General features: G+C 44.0%; 1 protein-coding gene across 2 annotated transcripts in view; it reads right to left on the minus strand.

Annotated features, from left to right (window-relative positions):
* Window positions 1-12,008: 12,008 nt before the first annotated feature.
* LOC119494924 (dedicator of cytokinesis protein 2-like) overlaps window positions 12,009-18,851 on the minus strand; it is a 120,433-nt gene continuing 113,590 nt past the window's right edge. For both annotated transcript variants that reach the window (XM_037781154.1, XM_037781155.1), the window contains 2 exons: window positions 13,127-13,275; window positions 12,009-12,559 (listed from right to left, as the gene is read on the minus strand). In XM_037781154.1, coding sequence (XP_037637082.1) covers window positions 12,497-12,559; window positions 13,127-13,275 — 212 coding nt within the window. In that variant the 3' untranslated portion in view covers window positions 12,009-12,496. The remainder of the gene's footprint in view (window positions 12,560-13,126; window positions 13,276-18,851) is intronic.

Below are 18,851 nucleotides of genomic sequence, written 5' to 3' on the forward strand. Positions count from 1 at the left end.
TACATACACAACTTGTGTGGTACCACCACACATTGCCTCTCCTGAGTAGTACAGTATAGCCATCACCAATTAGGAGGTTGATTTAAGATTTCAGACTCACTCATCGTTCTCTGCTGCTGCCTGCCCTGCGGCTACCTGCGAATGTCACGCTTGTTAGTTTCACTTCTATAAAGCGTGTTGGAGGTGTTGCAGGTGTTGCAGGATGACATGGATCCTGCTTACCAATCTTTAATTCTAGCCACCGGTGATCCATCCCATCAAATTAAAGAAGAGCTGCTACCCTCATTGCTCCTGTCTGGTGGAAATCAAATGTCTGCCTGTAGGGTTACAACCCGGGCAGGTTGAGCCATGAGATTTGTTCCAATTTGTATGGTCTAAGTCAGTGGTTCCCAACCTTTTCTTGAGGGCACTGACTCCCAACCTGGGGAGTACCGCTAAAGCTTCATGGGGGGTCGCGAGGCCTTGTTGATCTTAAGGGGTGTAAGACAACTTTTTAAAAATATATATATACAGTTGGCCTATATCTCAGCATTTCATTCACTTCTGTGAAAAAAACTAAATGAAATTGTTGTTCTATTATTTAAAAGATAAAACAAAAATAAATCTCACAGGATAAGGGCACGGTTAAGACCTGAACACAAGCTATGTTCACAGAGCCTTCCTTCTCTGCTAAATAGCCTCATCCTGCATTAGAAAAGTACGCAGTTAAACCAACCAAAGAGCTAATAGAACAATGGCCAAGCATCGTGGAGAAGAAAACAATGAATTTGTCAAAGAGAAGCCTCTTAAGTATGGATGATTGTTAAAAATAAAAAAATAAAAAATACACAATACAGAGAATTGTATTAAAAGTCCCTAAAAAATAGCAGGAAAACTCCTCTCTGATGCAATATTCACAGGAAATAATCTGCTCAAAATTCATCCAAATCGCACTAAAACTTAAACAAACTTCCTGCAGGTATTGCGTTCACTATTTGGGTTATTTGTACAGTTTATCAGTAGTTCTGTAGTTATTGGTATGCATTGCATATAATATGGACTTATCTATTAAATATGTCATTTAATCAGGGGTCGTGATTACAGTGACAAAGACAGTTATGCATTTTTTCTTATTAATTTAATTTTAATTCTCGCGAAGTTCCACATTCACAAGTGTAAATTTACCAGAAAAAAAAGCCTAATTTCTTTGTATTTATGAAAGTAATGGATCTATATCTGTCAACAATTTCTTCTTCACAAAAAAAAGCAATGAAAGCAATGAATGTATGCAATATCTTTAAATTTTTTAAGTGAAATTATTATTTATTTTTTATTTTTATATTTTATATTTCTGTTGTCCTTTTATGTTTGGCACAGCTCTTTATTTATGTTTTCGCTATGCTTCTTCTGTATGTAAATGATTTTAATGTTTTCTGCTGTAACTATGGATACTGTCATTTTGAAATAAAAAAAAAAAAAATAATAAATAAATTAAAATAAAAAATAGGCCTTGCTTTATTGTGAAGCCCTCGTTATAGCGTTTGTTGAAATGTAACGTAACTTTGCTGCTAGCTCATCATCTATCTAGCTACCGGCCCAACACAACTACACCAAAACACCACCGTCACTTTTGACTGAAGTCACCAGAACAATCACATTCAGTAGACATTGTTGGCCTACTGTAATGTTACCTGTGTTCTCCTCCTGGCTGTCGTTCTGTCTCACCCTCACCAGGTGAGCCGGCCTCGGGTTGTGTGTACAAACTTTTCTTTTCTTTTCTTGCTGTCCTCCTCCTGTCTTGTATCATGTGTTTATAACGGTTGGATTAACGTAACTACACTTGTACGTTAGCTTTACGTTACCATAGCTACGCAACTTTTTGTCCCCATAGCAACTGCCGTCACATGTCTAGTGGCAAATGAAACACATATATCGTTGCCATCACGAACCAAAGTAAGGCACAACAATTTACTTTTGGAATATTATCTTACTTTTTCAACGTGTGTTCAAAGTGTTGACCATGAGGTTGACCTTCTGAGTTCATCCAGGAAACCGCCATAGGAGAACCGGAACCAAGGTAGCAAGATTTCTTTTTTTTTTTGAAGAAAATTAATTTACAAGCATTGAGGCATTGTAATCTAAACTCAATACTTCTAACATACAAGGCACAATTGGATAGGAAAGATAACTTAAATTATAAAAAAAAAATATATAATTACAAAAATAAAAGAGGGTAGAAAATAATTAAAGGAACAAAAAAGAAATGCATAAATAAATAAATAATAATAAGACTGCACTCTTCCATAGTAGCTCTAGGGGTCATCATCATATATGTTCAGTTCTTCATCAGCTCTGAGGAGACACTTTGCAAGTTGTCCATTCATTAGTCTTAAAGCATTGAGATGATTGTCCACAAGGTCCCTTTTGAAAACAGAAAATAGGGGTTTCATTTTCCTCCATTTGGATGCATGGATGAAAACATTTGCCAGCAGTATCAGATTGTTCAATATCAAGTCACTCTTAATGTCCTTCATGTTAATACCAAACACAATATTTTCTCTTGTAAGAGGAGCCAGTAGTTGGATTCTGGTTGACAGCCAGTCCTTCAAATCTTCCCAGAATGCTGCAGATTATATACAGTGGGAAAACACATGATCAGTAGTTTCAATCTCAGTCTCACAAAAGTTGCAGTTGTTGTGATCAACATTAATTTTGCCAGCAAGATCATGGATGTCCATCAGAGCTGTCAGAGATCCATGGATGTTTAGAAAGTTCAATACAGTAGTTGCATAAACGTGTTCAGATTTTTCATAATAAAAAAATCAGTAAATATATTTCATAGTATAAAATGTAAAAATGTAAGGAAAGGAAAAGATGTATAAAAAGAAAAAAAACAATCAGTTTGTTAAACAATTGGAATAAATTTGAAATGTGTAAATAATCTAATAGTTTTTGCCAATTTAGAATTTTTGAGTTTCTAGTTTTCAATCATCGTCAAATATGTTTTAAAATCATTATCTTTAAAAGTATAAAAGGAGGGTATTCTTTTAAGCCATATCATTTTATGGATATAATATTTTGCTAAGATATTAATCGAATTATGTAAATTTCATCTGCCGAAAAGAGATCCATGGATGTGTAAGAGAAAGATCAGAGACAGCGTCTTTGGCAAGAAAGCCATGTAGAAATCAACTTTTTGAAAACAGATTTTAGGTAAGATGGTTTTTCTAATATATTTGGGCACAACCAGTGCCAAACATTCACGTTTTATGTCTTATGCCATGTTAAGCTAATTATCTGCTGGCTGTAGCTTCATATGGTACAGAGTCTGTACCATATGAAGCTACAGCAGACATGTGAGTGGTATTCTTCTCATCTAGTTTAACTTTTAGCAAGAAAGTGAATAGGCATTTTTCCAAAAATGTAAATTCCTTTTAGTCTCAGACACTAAAACAGAGCTCAAGTTCAATTGACATGAATGCTCAACCATCAAACAGCATGCAGCTTGCTACAAATCCTGATTACTGACAAATGAATGGGCTGTAGTGCTGTTATGCCTGATTAAAGGTGCTGAATCATGCTGATTACGAGTTGGTGCTTACTTCTGCATACCAGGTGGAAAGAATGCTTGGATACACAAGTATAAAAGTACACAGAATGGCAGACTCTGATCCTGAATCTCAGATATAAAATCTCCTGCTCTTACATCAGGTTATCTTGGGTTTCCCCTCTATACACAATTCACTGTGCGTCTTGGCTTTTCTTCTAAAGCAGCTGGTGCCCGGCAGGTGTCCCACAAAGACCACGTCAGATCCAAAAGTTGTCTCAATTGACACACAGCATGCGGGATATTGACAGGGTCATATAGTGGATGCTCCACCGGTACACTTGCTGCACTTTGTGCGTGATGCAGTTCTGGGGGTTCGCATTGATCTCTTCCTGCTCTCGCTTTTGCTGGTGTGAAATTTCAATTTTGCAGAGAGCTATATGAAATAGCTTTGCACCAAATAAATCAATATTTCTATTTCTTCTCAATTAATGTTCCTATACTGTGAGTGAGGTAAGAGACTGAATTATATTAACCTGACACAGCTACACAAGTCTATCTGTGTAAAGAATATCAGTAAGAAAGCAGGCGTGTACGTGTCTGTAATTAGTTCTGCATATACTGTAATGCTTTTCATCTCTTTCCTGTCCTCTATGACACACTCCAGCACCCTGTCATCTGCAATATTAGGATAAACCACATGCTGCAGTATATTATACAGTATATGTGCCTGTATTATACATATATACATAATCCATACTCATAAGCCTGCAGGCACAGATTAAATGTGGTACATTACACTCACATGCATCCTTGTGAGCGATCCCAGAAAGAGGGAACGTGAGCAGCACATCCTGCTTCAATGAGCTGTCGGATTAAGGATTACCAAGGAGCCCCCCATTAAAACTCACAGCAGCACTGTTCCACTTTCTGCTCTCCCCCATCAGCTGTTTGTGAAACCTGTCAAAGAGATGGAGGGAGTTTCAAGAGTCTTGGTTTGCGTGTAAAATGGGCTGGAAAGGGTGAGGAGAGGAATGAAGTGTTGGCAGTAAGCAACAAGTAAGAGCAAGACTATTAAAAGGAGGCAGGGAGAGGAACGTGAACTGACAGTAGAAGAGTAGTAGAGAGGGTGGGAAGAAGAGAAGGATGGCTGATAACTAGCACGTTTTTAGACTTGATTTAGAGAGTTAGGCTATTCAACAGCCTTCTTTCCTAACACATCAGCTTCCTCGATCCAACCAAGGAGGCTAAAAAGAGTAGAAGTCATGGTGTCATATCGCATCATATCATTGTGGTGCAACAAATGCGCAGTAAAATCTGGTCTGCCCTTCCCAAAAGGCTCAGTAGCTGATCATACAACATGGGGATGATTGATTCATTTGACTGAGGCATTTGTAGTCAGGATATATTTTAGACGAAAAATAAAGACATGGGCCATGTCGTTAAATGAATCTGCAAGTCGTTAGTAGACTTATTTGGTGTGAGAGAAGACTTGGGGACTCGCTTTTCATGAACTCACTCCATCCATCCATTACCTGTAACCGCTTATCCCATTCGGGGTCGCAGGAGGGCTGAAGCCGATCTCAGCTGACATTGGGCGAAGGCGGGGTACACCCTGGACAGGTCGCCAGACTATGATAGGGCTGACACACAGAGACAGACAACCATTCACACTCACATTCACACCTACGGGCAATTTAGAGTCAACAATTAAGCTGCATGTCAATGGACTGTGGGAGGAAACCGGAGAACCCGGAGAAAACCCACGCTGACATGGGGAGAACATGCAAACTCCTAACAGAAGGGCCCGAAGCTGGATTCGAATCGGCGACATTTCTAACCACTGCACCGACGTGCAGCCCGAAGTCGCTCCAATTAAATGTTAATACGCAACAAAACTGTAGCTTATTTTTCGTCCAAAAAAGTTCTGTCAGGCCGAGCCCACCCACAGAGCACCTGAGGGGACACCCTCTTTATTTCTAGAGCCGTCTGCTGTAACCCTCCAACAGCAGCTCCAGTTATACTGCGTATGTGTCATAGTACCCCATAGCTGCCATTGGGTCAGACACCTGTATCAGCCTTCATTTAATAACCTTATAGATTCAACCAGAGTGGTAGGACTCACTGCTGGCATATTTCAACACTGCACTCTACAGGCTGGAGTGGGAATCTCAAAATAAAAAAGGTGACTTGGAATTTAAATTATAAACACATGCCGATATTGAGAATGAGTCATTTCAAACACATTTGAACTGAACAAATTAAGTATCTGGTAATAGTTTAAAAAATGAAATTGAAAGTAATAAGAAGCAGCTCCTAAAGCCACGGCATGTTTGGTTACCAGTGTTTTTTTACTCACTGACAATTTTGTCAACATGTAACACCTGAGCTAATTGTCAATGGAGCACTTGGTGTGAAACTTGGTGCACAAATAAAACTGAGTTCATATTACAACAGAAACGCACACAAAAACAAAAACTCACCCAGCCTGTTTGGGACCAACTAGCCAGTAATTAACAAAAACCGTATCAGAAAAATCCAGCTAGTGTTCAGTTATAACCACAGAGAAAGCTAGAGACGAGGAGACAGAAAAAAGTCATATTTTCTACCACAATGACTTTCTTATGCACTTTCCTACTCTCCGATATCAATACCAGACATCAAGGACACCCTCATTGACGTGACAAATACTCATAGCCTCCTCTAACCCCAACTATCTTTCACTTGCACAAACACACACTGGAATGACTACTGGACTAGATTTTTAAGACCTTGGCTGGAAAAAGGGGAGCATAGATCAAAACACTGCTGACCAAAGGCAAACTGAGAGCTGAGGAAATGAGAAAACCGACCTTGTGCATAAGTTTAACTTTGGAGGGACAAAAAGCCAATATCTTAGAGCTAATTTTAACCATCGCCTTCAAGATGTGAGACCAAAGAGAGCCTATAACACTTTGTTCCCTCCTGGACTTCAAGATCAATGCAGGTGTTAACCCCATCCATAACTTCTATCGCACAATCATCCCCTGTGTTGACAGATGTGTAAGGGTTCAGTGGCCAACAGGAGGAAGTGCATTTCATGATAAAGGGAGAAGAAGCCTGTGAAAAATATGCGTATATCATCAGTTCCATAGTAATGAGTTACCCCCTCGCATTTCAGCTGGATAGCTGCCATCTTGGTGAGGAGGACGCCGCATGAGCAGAAAGCCCCTGCAGCTGTGACATGAAGTTGTAGCTGACACTTCCTTGTGGCTAAAATCACCAGCAGGTGTGAGAAGCAGAGATTCACTGGGTTCGCCTCTCTAATGTGAGAAAACACTCAAGCAGAAAAAGCAACTACTTCACGTGTCTTGCACTTACAGCAGACCAGAACGGATTTCATTCAGTCTGGCAGAGTTTATCAGATGATTTTATACATTTTTTGGATCACAACATGCTTGCTGGTGGTCTGTTTAGTCATTCTTCCTTCCTCTTCTAAGCCTTACATCAATGCGTTACTGCCCCCTAGTGGATAAGTGTCAAAACTACAACTCTCATCATGATGCTGAGGAGACATGATGCTGCCATCCTCTCACATCTACACTCAGCTGTTGTGACACAACACAATGTTTGCACTGCCACAACTTCAACAATAATGACAATAATTGCTTGAAATTAGCTGTAGCTGAGCTTGATTCCACTGCGCTACCTACACATTAGTATAACTGTTTCCAAATTACCACTTTTATTACTTTCTCTTAATCTCTATGAACAGATATCTGCATCAGAATCGTCATCAGACCGATGGCCGATGGATTCTTTGCCATCAGCATGCTCATTATGAAATCCATTATGATTACAGACAGAGTAGAGCTGCTCAGTCGTGTCCATCGTCTTCCAGAGCGGCAACAGCTCTGAGCAGCCTGCAGATCTCAGGCTCAGCTGTGCTCACTTTAAATAGCTATTGAAGAGTCCACAGTGAGTGCATCTATAATTCACTGACCGCTTCACTCCATCCTAAATAAATTAGACCTTTTCATGTTCAACCGTGCTTTAATCACATTCCCTGACAGTAACATTTCAAACAGCGTTAAACAAACGCATCCACTCTTTAAAGTTCTTTGATGACTTTAGCTTTCTGGGGGATGCGCAAACAAGCTACAGCTTTGTTTACATATTGGTAGACAGTTTAATAATATACACCCACACCTTGCATATGCCTTGTGTCTTCTTGTATGTGTCTTCACTGTTATGCATGAATTCTATAAGCTAAATGAAGCCATGTGTCTATAAGTGAGCAGCTGCATATTTGTACTTACATTACAATCACAGTTCAAAAAAAAAAAAAAAAATATATATATATATATACTGTATATGTATATATTAGGGCTATCAATCGATTAAAATAGTTAATCACGATTAATCACAAATTAATCACACATTTTTTTATTTGTTCAAAATGTACCTTAAAGGGAGATTTGTCAAGTATTTAATACTCTTATCAACATCCATTCATCCATTATCTGTAATCGCTTGTCCTATTCAGGGTCGCGGAGGATCCCAGCTGACATTGGGCGAAGGCGGGGTACACCCTGGACAGGTCGCCAGACTATCACAAGGCTGACACTCTTATTAATATGGGAGTGTGCAAATATATAAAATAAATATTGGAAATCAATTACCAACACAAAACAATGACAAATATTGTACAGAAACCCTCACAGGTACTGCATTTAACATAAAAAATATGCTCAAATCATAACATGGCAAACTCAGTCCCAACAGGCAACAACAGCTGTCAGTGTGTCAGTGTGATGACTTGACTATGACTTGCCCCAAACTGCATGTGATTATCATAAAGTGGGCATGTCTGTAAAGGGGAGACTCGTGGGTACCCATAGAACCCATTTTCATTCACATATCTTGAGGTCAGAGGTCAAGGGACTCCTTTGATATCAATAGATATACATCAGCCAGATACAAGCACAAGTGCCTAAAACTTTCTTATGATCGCTGGGGCTTTGTAGGAGCAAGATTATTTTCTGTATGTTAAAATAAACTGCAGTGCCGACATAACTCATCCATCCATCCATCTTCAACCGCTTATCCGGGATCGGGTCGCGGGGGCAACAGCTCCAGCAGGGGACCCCAAACTTCCCTTTCCCGGGCCACATTAACCAGCTCTGACTGGGGGATCCCGAGGCGTTCCCAGGCCAGAGTAGAGATATAATCTCTCCACCTAGTCCTGGGTCTTCCCCGTGGTCTCCTCCCAGCTGGTCGTGCCTGGAACACCTCCCAAGGGAGGCGCCCAGGAGGCATCCGTGCTAGATGCCCGAACCACCTCAACTGGCTCCTTTCGACGCAAAGGAGCAAGGACTCTACTCCGAGTCCCTCACGGATGACTGAGCTTCTTACCCTATCTCTAAGGGAGATGCCAGCCACCCTCCTGAGGAAACCCATTTCGGCCGCTTGCACCCGTGCGACATAACTCATGCCCTATCTTAATCTAGAATACAATATCCTGTGTTTGTTTCAATGAAATAGATTTCTTAATGGATGTGCATTTAATTTTTTTTCAACATTTTCCAAATTCTATCACAATGAAACTAAATGTTCTTATTAACTTTAACTCAGCAGGGATTGCTGATAAATTCGTCATAAGAAAGCCTGCGTGGTGCTCTGAGGACTCAGGATATTAATATAAACTGATATAATGACCAACAGAAATTGACTAGGTCATGCAAGGACACATTATGTGCTTTTAACAGACACAAAACTGGCTTTTGCACCTGTGAGTCTCCAAATGTAATATATCTCATTTGACCGCTTGACCCACGAGCAGAACAGAGCGGCTTTAAAGATGCAGCTGAATTGGATGCCATAACAAGTCTTCGAAATGCAGCAGACGGAACGCCGTCTGAGCACATAAGTTATACCAATTAATATGATATGTAAGTAATAGCACAAAACAAAACGACAGCTCCAATAAAAGCTTCAAACTAAATCACAAGAATCTGACATGCCTTCAGAAGCTAAAAGTAACACTTAATACTAATTGCAGGAGTTGTGTGTTGAGTTTTTGACAGCCACAGAGCAGGATCATTAACTTTGATATGACTATGATGAATATAGCCACAACGAGTCATAGTTTTCAAATAAATCTCTGATAGTTTTTTGAGCATGCTTCTTGTACTTCTAGATTTTGAAATGAAATGTTTTTACACATTTACTCCCTTTACACACCAGAGATTTTATCAATCTGTGTTTTGGTAACTTTCCAGGACAGTTTTGGTATTTTAAATTGAAATCTGTTGGTCGGTGATGCGATACAGCGCCTTCATTCCCTGTGAGAATATACAGCATATCATTTAAATTTAGACACCAACCCCCAATCCATCCTGTTTTTTTGCAGAAGTGAGATGGATGTCTGTGGACTAAAATCACTCCGTGGTCACGGAGCAATGGTTTAATCAGAGGATCCACACTCCAGACTGAAGCATTGCAGTACAGGACTTCAGACGAGTTTTGAAAGGCAACTTTAAATTGGCTGTGGGGAAACCTGGTGGTCAGTGTGGCACCAGATAATGGCCGTATTATTAAGGGGAAAGAAAAATGTCTCCATTGTTCTTTAATCACCCTCTGACTGTCTGCACTCCTGCGGGACGGAGCACAGAGAAACCGCGAGGAAATAAAACCACCACTGGGCATATGTGAGGTATTCTTCCACATCTATGAAACATTAAAACAGCCTAATTTAAAATGATATTTTCTCTCATAATGAGCTTTTACCAAAGTAGGTGATCCGTTATCTCCCTCATTGACTGCACTGGCTACTAATTCATATTCATAATATGCAACAGCCTGTCTGCTCTTTTAACAATTCATCTTGATATCTTTATTAAAATGCCACTAAAGTCGACGAGGAAAGTCAAACTTAAGCTCATTTCCTGCCCACCTCACTATCTGTCAGGACTGTGGAGGGTTTAGTTGCATCGACTCAGAAGTGGACCTTCAGGTACCTGGGGGATATCACCAACAAACTGAGTGAGAACACAAGTCATGAAATAAAGTTGCACACTGGCCTTAAGGCTGCAATGCTTCTCCTACTCACATTCATTCTTCTGCTGCAGGAGAAAAGAGGAAATCAGCTCTCCACTCTATGAGGTTGTTTTTTCCTCTGGCCCACAAGAGTTCCTCAGATCCAGAGAGCCGTACAGACACCGACCCTGCAGACCTGTCCGTCCTGGGTTGTTCTTACATTATTCACACTCCCTCTTACTCAGCGGTCAGATTCTTTGGGCATTGTATCTAGCAGTAACATCAACATCGATTACAAATCACACAGTGTGCATTTTACATACTGAGTATTCTGTGGTGACCTTGAAAAAGACCAACCAGCATCTACTGTACTGTATGGCGCCATCTAAGAAATAAATCACTAGCTCAATATTTCAGGAAACAGGCGTATATGCTTTCTTGTCAAGAGCAGAGGTAGTAACGACTTACATTTACCTAGTTACTTAAAGACAGGGTGGGCGATTTTGAGAAACTAGCAAGTGAACACTAGATTTAAAAAGATGATCCAACCGAAAAACCTCTTAGATCTTTATCAACCCTGCCTTTAAGTGTCATTTTGAATACTTGTTGGAGTACTTTTAATGCAACATACCTTTTACCCATACTCAAGTATATTTTTGGAAAAAAAAGAATCAATAATTTTGTGAAGACTAGGACATATTTGATTAAACTAGAGCCAGGAGGCGATGAGGAAAAAAATGTCAAACTATTCCTTTAAAAGGTACAGTGTGTGGGATTTGACGCCATCTAGTGGTGTGGTTGCAGATTGCAACCAGCAGAGTACCCCTCCGCTCACTCCTCCCTTTCAAAGACTGCGGTAACGTGAGCCACCGAGTGCAAAACCGTGGTAACTCTGTTTGCCTCACTTTCACGCCATCCTTACCATAATAACATTACTTTAGGAGTAACAGAAGTCAGACGGCGGCTGGCGGTACCAGGGTTTTACACTCTGTGGCTACCACAGTTCACAAGCGTGTTGAAGAACTACAGTGGCCTTCAGGTAACGTAAAAACATGAAAGACTCTCTTTAGAGCCAGTGTTTGGTTTGTCCATTCTACCAGCTACTGTAGAAACATGGCAGAGCAACACGGCGGACTCCGTGAAGAGGACCCGCTCCCAATGTAGATATGAAGGGCTCATTCTAAGCTAATGAAAACACAACGATTCTTAGTTTCAGGTGATTATACAAAGAAAACATAGTTATTACATTTCTGCTAATAGATCATCCAAACTGTTACACACTGTACCTTTAAGCTTGATGTTTTTACATTTTAATAAAAAGTAAATGGTTATTCAAACTCATGCACAATATATGATATGATTTAGATTGGAAAAGATGTACTGAACAGTTTTGTTTCATGTCTCAGTGCACACAACAAATTGCTATAGCATTTCTACAGTAGGCTCCACAGTTGGTTGCTCCCTATTATTTTAGAATTTATTAGACTTTATTGTTTGTTGTATCAGCTCCAAAGCAGCGTGTCCTGTTTAAAGTCTTTTGGGAGGACACGGTAACCTTTGTGCTTTATCAAATGATTATTTTCCCATTAACTTCAGTCAGTCACAACAATGCTGAAAACCGTATAATAAGAAGCTTTTTAATCAAGCACGTCGGCGGGGATGGTTTGTGTTTGCTCGTTCTTGTAGAAGCAGAATTGATTGAAAAGCTGTAAGATGGCATTTAGCTTCACTGGAAATCATTTGAATTACCAGGAAAAAGGTCACGCCACAAAAATAGTCTTTATTGACTAAAAAAAAAAATCAATTATATTAAGGCAACATCAATACTGAGACTGACAGGCAAACTGAGTGAGTGCATAATTTGGTTTTGGCTTGCAGGTTTATGTGAACTTCTTTGTGAAAATAAATGCATAAAGATAATTGAAGGGAAACAAGGAATTAAAATAAAGGATTTCAGAAATGATTGGCACCGCCTTTGGCTGAATCACTCGGCTTCGCATCCTCTGATTTGGAGCTCTGTTGAAACAAACAAACATGCATAATGTAAACACAAGGTTTACTCTTAGTTAGGGGTAAAAATGACTGAAAATATGTCTATTATTTTCATCTGGAAGACTGTGTTGGTGTGGAAATGTTCAAATAATACATATCAGTAGATTAGATTGTTTACACTTTAACATTGTAGGTGATAAATATACAGTACGACCCCTGTTAAAGGAATAGTTCAACATTTGGGGGAACATTTGCCTTTTTTTGCCAAGAGTTAGATGAAAAGATCAATACCACTCTCATGTCTATATGATAAATATAAAGTTATCTTAGCATACAGAACCATAGCATAGTATTTTTTACTATTGGACAGAGCCACACTAATTGTTTCCAGCCTTTATGCTAAGCTAACCATCCCCTGGCTGTAGCTTCATATTTAGCATACATACTCCGCAGTAGTATGGATCTTCTCTGTCTTGGCAAGAAAGCGGATAAATGTATATCCTAAAATGTAATCTGTACCCAAACTGTAGCTCTGATTCTTTAATGTCAAAGTGTTTCTCTATGGGGCCGCATTAAACCTGCTGGTCTCACCTTGGACTTGAAGAGGAGGTTAATGACGCCCTTTGAGCGTCTGTCCGCTGTTCGGTCAGAGGTCCCGCAGACGGACATGCTTTTACTGTCCCTCCTGGCTCTGATGGAGTCCACCTCCTCTGCGCCCCCCACCACCGCCAAGGACAGACCTGCATAACATAAACAACCAAGGTTCTATTTCGTTCTTCCTGACTGCCAGAGGCAGTGTTTAACACTGGATGTTATCCATCTCGCGCACGCGCAGGTCGAGTATTTAATATCAACAAAGTCACATGTGACCTGGGATGACGTAGTTTATATAAGCCCACGTCATCATCAGAGATGTCCCTTGAATCTTCTCGCGGCAGGTAATCCGCGAATGCAGGTTGATTAAAGAGATAAGCCGTTGACTTTTCGCTGGAAGCCCTGCAACCGCATGGTTGGAGCTACGGTTTCGTCCTCCAAGGGCTGCGATTAGTTAATCACGGCTACACTCTAACACTTTAGACGCTGTAACACCGGTGTTTTCGCCGGTTCAATTCAGCGAGGCTAACGACAGGTGAGCTAGGATAACAAGGTGAGTATATCCTCCCGTCGTTAGAGTTTAAGTTACGTTTGTTGATAGGAGTCTGTTTTCGGTCTCCTTTATTGTTTATTGCCGCCGAGCTAAGTGTTTGCGCTACAGTATCGGCGAGCCTCCGTCGGACAACGAGCCCCGTTGGGCTGTTGTCGGCTAATTCATTTCCTTTTACAGTGTGTATTGCTCAGCAGCGAGTGATTTCGCTCGTTAAAGCAGACATCTCCTTTGTTGATAGATAGAGCGACCGCTCCCCAGTAAGTGATTTCGCTTGTGGGTTAACTTATTTTGTGGCTGCTGTTAAAGGGGAAGTTATTATCTCCCCTGTCTTTTGTATAATAACAGTCCTAGTTCAAAGCTAGTGTCTAGTTACTGAGACAGTTTGCTGTTAAGCAAATTGATGTAATTTTTTTTCTCTCTGTTACTAGAGAGTGCTTTCACTCCAGTGTAACCAATGATTTGCATAACTAAGTAAACACATTATATTAGTAAGATAAATACATTATTTAATTAAATATAAGAGTATAAAATTAATACTAAGAATTATTATAAATATCAGCAGCACCATGTTAGGTGAGCATGTTTGCCGTGCCTGCATGGCTCCACTGCTAGCTACTGATGGCCATGATGAATGCCCCACATGCCTCGGTGTTGTACACCTGAGGGAGGGGCTGTCCGACAGTCAGTGCATGAATTGTAGTTTTATGCCACGGGAGCTGAAGATAGCTCGATTAGCTGAGCTAGAAGAGCAGCTCGAGTTCCAGTTGCCCCTATCGGGTGTACCTTCAAATGCACGGAGTGGGCGGAGACGCGCCCCACCTAAGGGGGCCCCACCTACAAAAAAGGCACGGAAAGTGGACTGTTTGGCAACTAAGGTCGACACGCTAACATCAGAGTTTGCTGAGATTAAAGCGCTGCTCCTTAACCTTCAGCCAGGCAGGGTGAACGCAACCCAGAATGACAGCCCGCAGGCTATGACACCTACCCCACTGAGATGGGATGAGGATGCCCTGTCTACGAGGGCTTCCTGTAGCCAGTTCTGTGAGGACCGGCCTGGACAGGGAGAGCTAGTAGCCTCCTCCCACGCTTCTGACACCTGTTCCCAGCAGTCAGGAAGTGGGTCCAGGGCAGACTCAGAGTCTGCTCCAGCGACAGTTAAGCCAGTGGTCCGTATGGCTCTGGCACGCTTAGGCTTGGATGAGGCTCCGACTGCGGGCACCTCATCCAGTGCATTTTTTAGGTGGGCCCCGCCCCTGGCGGGTTTCTCTGTTCCACCCTCCCAGCCATACATTGAGGAGCTCCACAAATGCTGGCCAGACCCGAAATCGCTTTCCCACCACACCACTGACGGCAGGGCCTTAGCTTCAATGCAGAACGCTGACACTTACGGACTGGGTAAGATGCCAGCAGTGGAGCCATCTATTGCCGCCCTTATTGTGTCTCCCAATGAGGTCTTGAGGCCTGATGCTCGCTGTCCCAGGCCCCAGTGTCGCATCACAGACGACTTTCTAGTCAAGGCTTATGAAACAGCGGCACGCATGGGCCGTCTTGGAAACTCTCTTTCCCACCTGATACTATCCTTGTCCCAGTCCCTGCAAGCTGCTGGCGTGGATGCTTCCGTCCAGAGCCTCAGTGATGCATCCCTGCAGGCGTTCGGTCTTATCACAAGGGAGCTTGGCAGACTAATGTCGACCCTTACGCTGACTCGCCGGCAGGTATGGCTGGCCCAATCTCCGCTTTCGGAGCCGGGCCGGAGAGCCCTCCGCACTCTCCCCGTGGTTCCGGGGGAGCTGTTTGGCCCAGCAGCACAGCAGGCCTTGGAGCGGGGAATCCAGGCGAACCAGACTCGGCAGCAGTTTGCTAGCTTCCGGGAACCTACGCCTTTATTGCGACAGCGGCCCCCACAGGGTGGTGGTACCAGTCGCCCTCGGCTTCCAGCTCGTCCTGATACGTACCCGAGGACCTCGCAGGCTCCGGCACGGCCGGTGCCTCAAGCGAGAAGGGGTCGGGGGTCAGGGTATCGCCCCCCCAGGTACCCAAAGGGCCAGAGGGGAAGATCCTGATGCCCCGGGGCCGGCAGTCGGACGCTTCTCCCAGCAGCAACTCAGCTGCTGGGAAAGCAGCACTTCAGACCCTTGGGTGGTGGCTACGCTTTCCCAAGGGTACAATCTCCAATTCCGACGCCGGCCCCCAGTTTTCAGTGGGATCAGACTGACCACGGTCAGAGATCCCACAAAGTCCCAGGCACTCAGACAAGAAATATCCACCCTCCTGGGGAAGGGTGCCATCGAAGAGCTGGGGCAAGAGACACAGCAAGGTGGGTTTTACTCAGTTTATTTTCTGATTCCAAAGAGAGAGGGTGGGTTTCGCCCTATACTGGACTTACGAGGGCTGAACACATTTCTGAAGGTGTTGCCCTTCCACATGCTGAGTACAGCAGATGTGCTCCAAAACGTGACACGGCACAGTTGGTTCACATCCATCGATTTGAAGGACGCATACTTTCACGTCCCAATAGCACTATCTCACAGGCAGTACCTGCGCTTCGCATTCGAAGGCAAGGCCTTCCAATTCAAGGTGCTCCCATTTGGTCTTTCCCTTGCCCCACGGGTCTTCACAAGGTGCATGAGGGCGGCACTCGCCCCAATGCAGGCCAGGGGTATGCTTATCCTCCCATACCTGGACGATTGGCTAATTTGTGCTCTGACCAGGGAACAGGCAGAGCGGGACACTGCGTCCCTTCTGCATCACGTGACGAGGTTGGGCCTTACCGTCAACCATGCCAAGAGTTGTCTCATACCCAGCCAAAGGGTAGTGTTCATTGGTTTAACTCTGGACTCCCGCCATATGCTGGCCTTCCCAACACCAAGACGAGTAAACGCCATACTCCAGCTCCTCCTCCGGTTCCGGAAGAACAGGAGGTTGAGGTACAGCCTGTTTCTCAGGCTGTTAGGTATGTTGACGTCAGTAACATCAGTAGTGCCACTGGGCCTCCTGTACTTACGGCCATTCCAAATTTGGATCAATTGTCTCCAATTAGATCCAAAGTCCCACAGATCCAAGAGAGTCAGGGTGTCCAGCCGATGCCTCCTTGCATTGCGGCCATGGAGAGCCGGGGCATATCTGGCCAGGGGCATCTCATTGGGTTCGATTCCCTCACGTCGCGAGGTGGTGGTGACCGATGCTTCGCCCTCCGGCTGGGGGGCAGTATGGCAGCACAGAGCGATAAGGGGGCTCTGGACAGCACAGGAAGCGGCGGAGCACATAAATGTGCTCGAGCTCCGTGCTATATATTTGGCACTTCGCAAATTCCTACCACATTTGAGAGGCAGGCATGTTGTTGTACGGTCCGACAACAAGTCAGCTGTCTACCATGTAAACCGGCAAGGGGGCACCAGATCAACCCGGTTGCTACAGGTGGCACGGAGACTTCTGGTATGGGCTTTCCCTTGTTTTTCCAGCCTCAGGGCCATGTATCTGCCAGGGCCACAGAATGTGGTGGCAGACTTTCTCTCCCGCCAGAAACCCCCCGCGGGCGAGTGGAGGCTCCACCCAGAGGTGGTAGAGGAGATATGGCGCAAATATGGCGCAGCAGAGGTGGACCTGTTTGCCTCAGAAGCCTCAACGCACTGCCCTCTTTGGTTCTCCCTGACGGAGACAGCAAGCCCGTTGGGACAGGATGCCCTGGCACACCCATGGCCAGATTGCCTCCTCTATGCCTTCCCACCATTCCCACTGATAGCAGTAACGCTACACAGAATACAGCACGGCAACAACAGACTCCTGTTGGTCGCCCCAAACTGGCCGGGGAGACCCTGGTTTCCAGGGATGCACAGGCTTCTGGACGGAGTTCCATGGTGCCTGCCCAAGAGGCAAGACTTGCTCTCACAGCTGGGGGGCCGCATCTGGCATCCGAACCCGGATCGCCTACAGCTTTGGGTATGGCCCCTGAGGAGCCGGACCCACTCCTAAGGGTATGTGACCAGGCGGTAATTCAAACCATTTCTGACTCAAGAGCACCCTCCACCAGGGCACTGTATGCCAACAGGTGGAAAATATTCTCAGAGTGGTGTAAAGTTCATGAGGAGATACCTCAGAGTGCCTCTGTGCCAATAATACTGAGATTTTTGCAGTCTTTGCTGGAGAAGAAACTCTCTCCTTCTACCTTGAAGGTCTATGTAGCTGCTATTTCAGCCGGGCATGTCAGAGTGGATAACCAGACCGTGGGGTCTCACACTCTGGTGACCCGATTTCTTAAAGGAGCCCAGCGGCGGAACCCCCCGCAGGCTGTCAAGGTTCCCTCGTGGGAACTGCCTCTGGTGCTAGAAGCCCTTTGTCTCCCCCCCTTCGAGCCTCTGGATCAGTCGGGGCTGGAGTGGTCTTCAGTAAAGGTTGCTTTCCTTTTGGCGATGGCATCAGCAAAACGTGTGAGTGAACTTCACGCCTTGTCAGTGAGTGAAACGTGTATTCGCTGGAACTCGGATGGCACAGGGGTAGCACTTTGGCCTAACCCATCATTTTTCCCGAAGAGGTTGGCTCCGGCCCACTCTAATCAGGTCATTGAGCTGGCAGCTTATGACCCTTCATGCCTACAGGGTGAAGATGCTAAGTCAGCAGAACTGCTCTGCCCAGTGAGGGCCTTAAGGCATTATATACAGGTGACTGCGAGCTTTCGCCGCTCTGATAGTCTGTTTGTCTGCTATGGGGGCCATAGGAAAGGGCACACCCTGTCCAAGCAGAGGCTTTCCAGGTGGATTGTTCAGGCCATTGAGGAAGCATACAGGTCAAAAGGACTGCCTTTACCTCTTAATATCAGAGGCCACTCCACCAGGAGTGTCTCCACTTCCTGGGCAGCACTACGGGGGATCCCCCTAAGTGATATCTGCGCTGCGGCCAGCTGGGCTACTCCATGCACCTTTGCCCGTTTTTACAGGGTCAATGTTGCTGCTCCCCATGCAGTAGCATCGGTGGTCTTTCAGGAATCCACAGGCCGTTCCCGGTGAGGTGGGTTTTCCTCGTGACTACGTTGGTAGTCGTCATCCAGTGTTAAACACTGCCTCTGGCAGTCAGGAAGAACGAAATAGAACGAGAGTTACGTATGTAACTACGGTTCTATGAGTTCTGGATGACTGCCAGAGTTGGCTGTCACTCGGAATCTTGGCGAGAAGA

This window comes from Sebastes umbrosus, chromosome 9, assembly GCF_015220745.1.
Source record: "Sebastes umbrosus isolate fSebUmb1 chromosome 9, fSebUmb1.pri, whole genome shotgun sequence".
NCBI lineage: Eukaryota > Metazoa > Chordata > Actinopteri > Perciformes > Sebastidae > Sebastes > Sebastes umbrosus.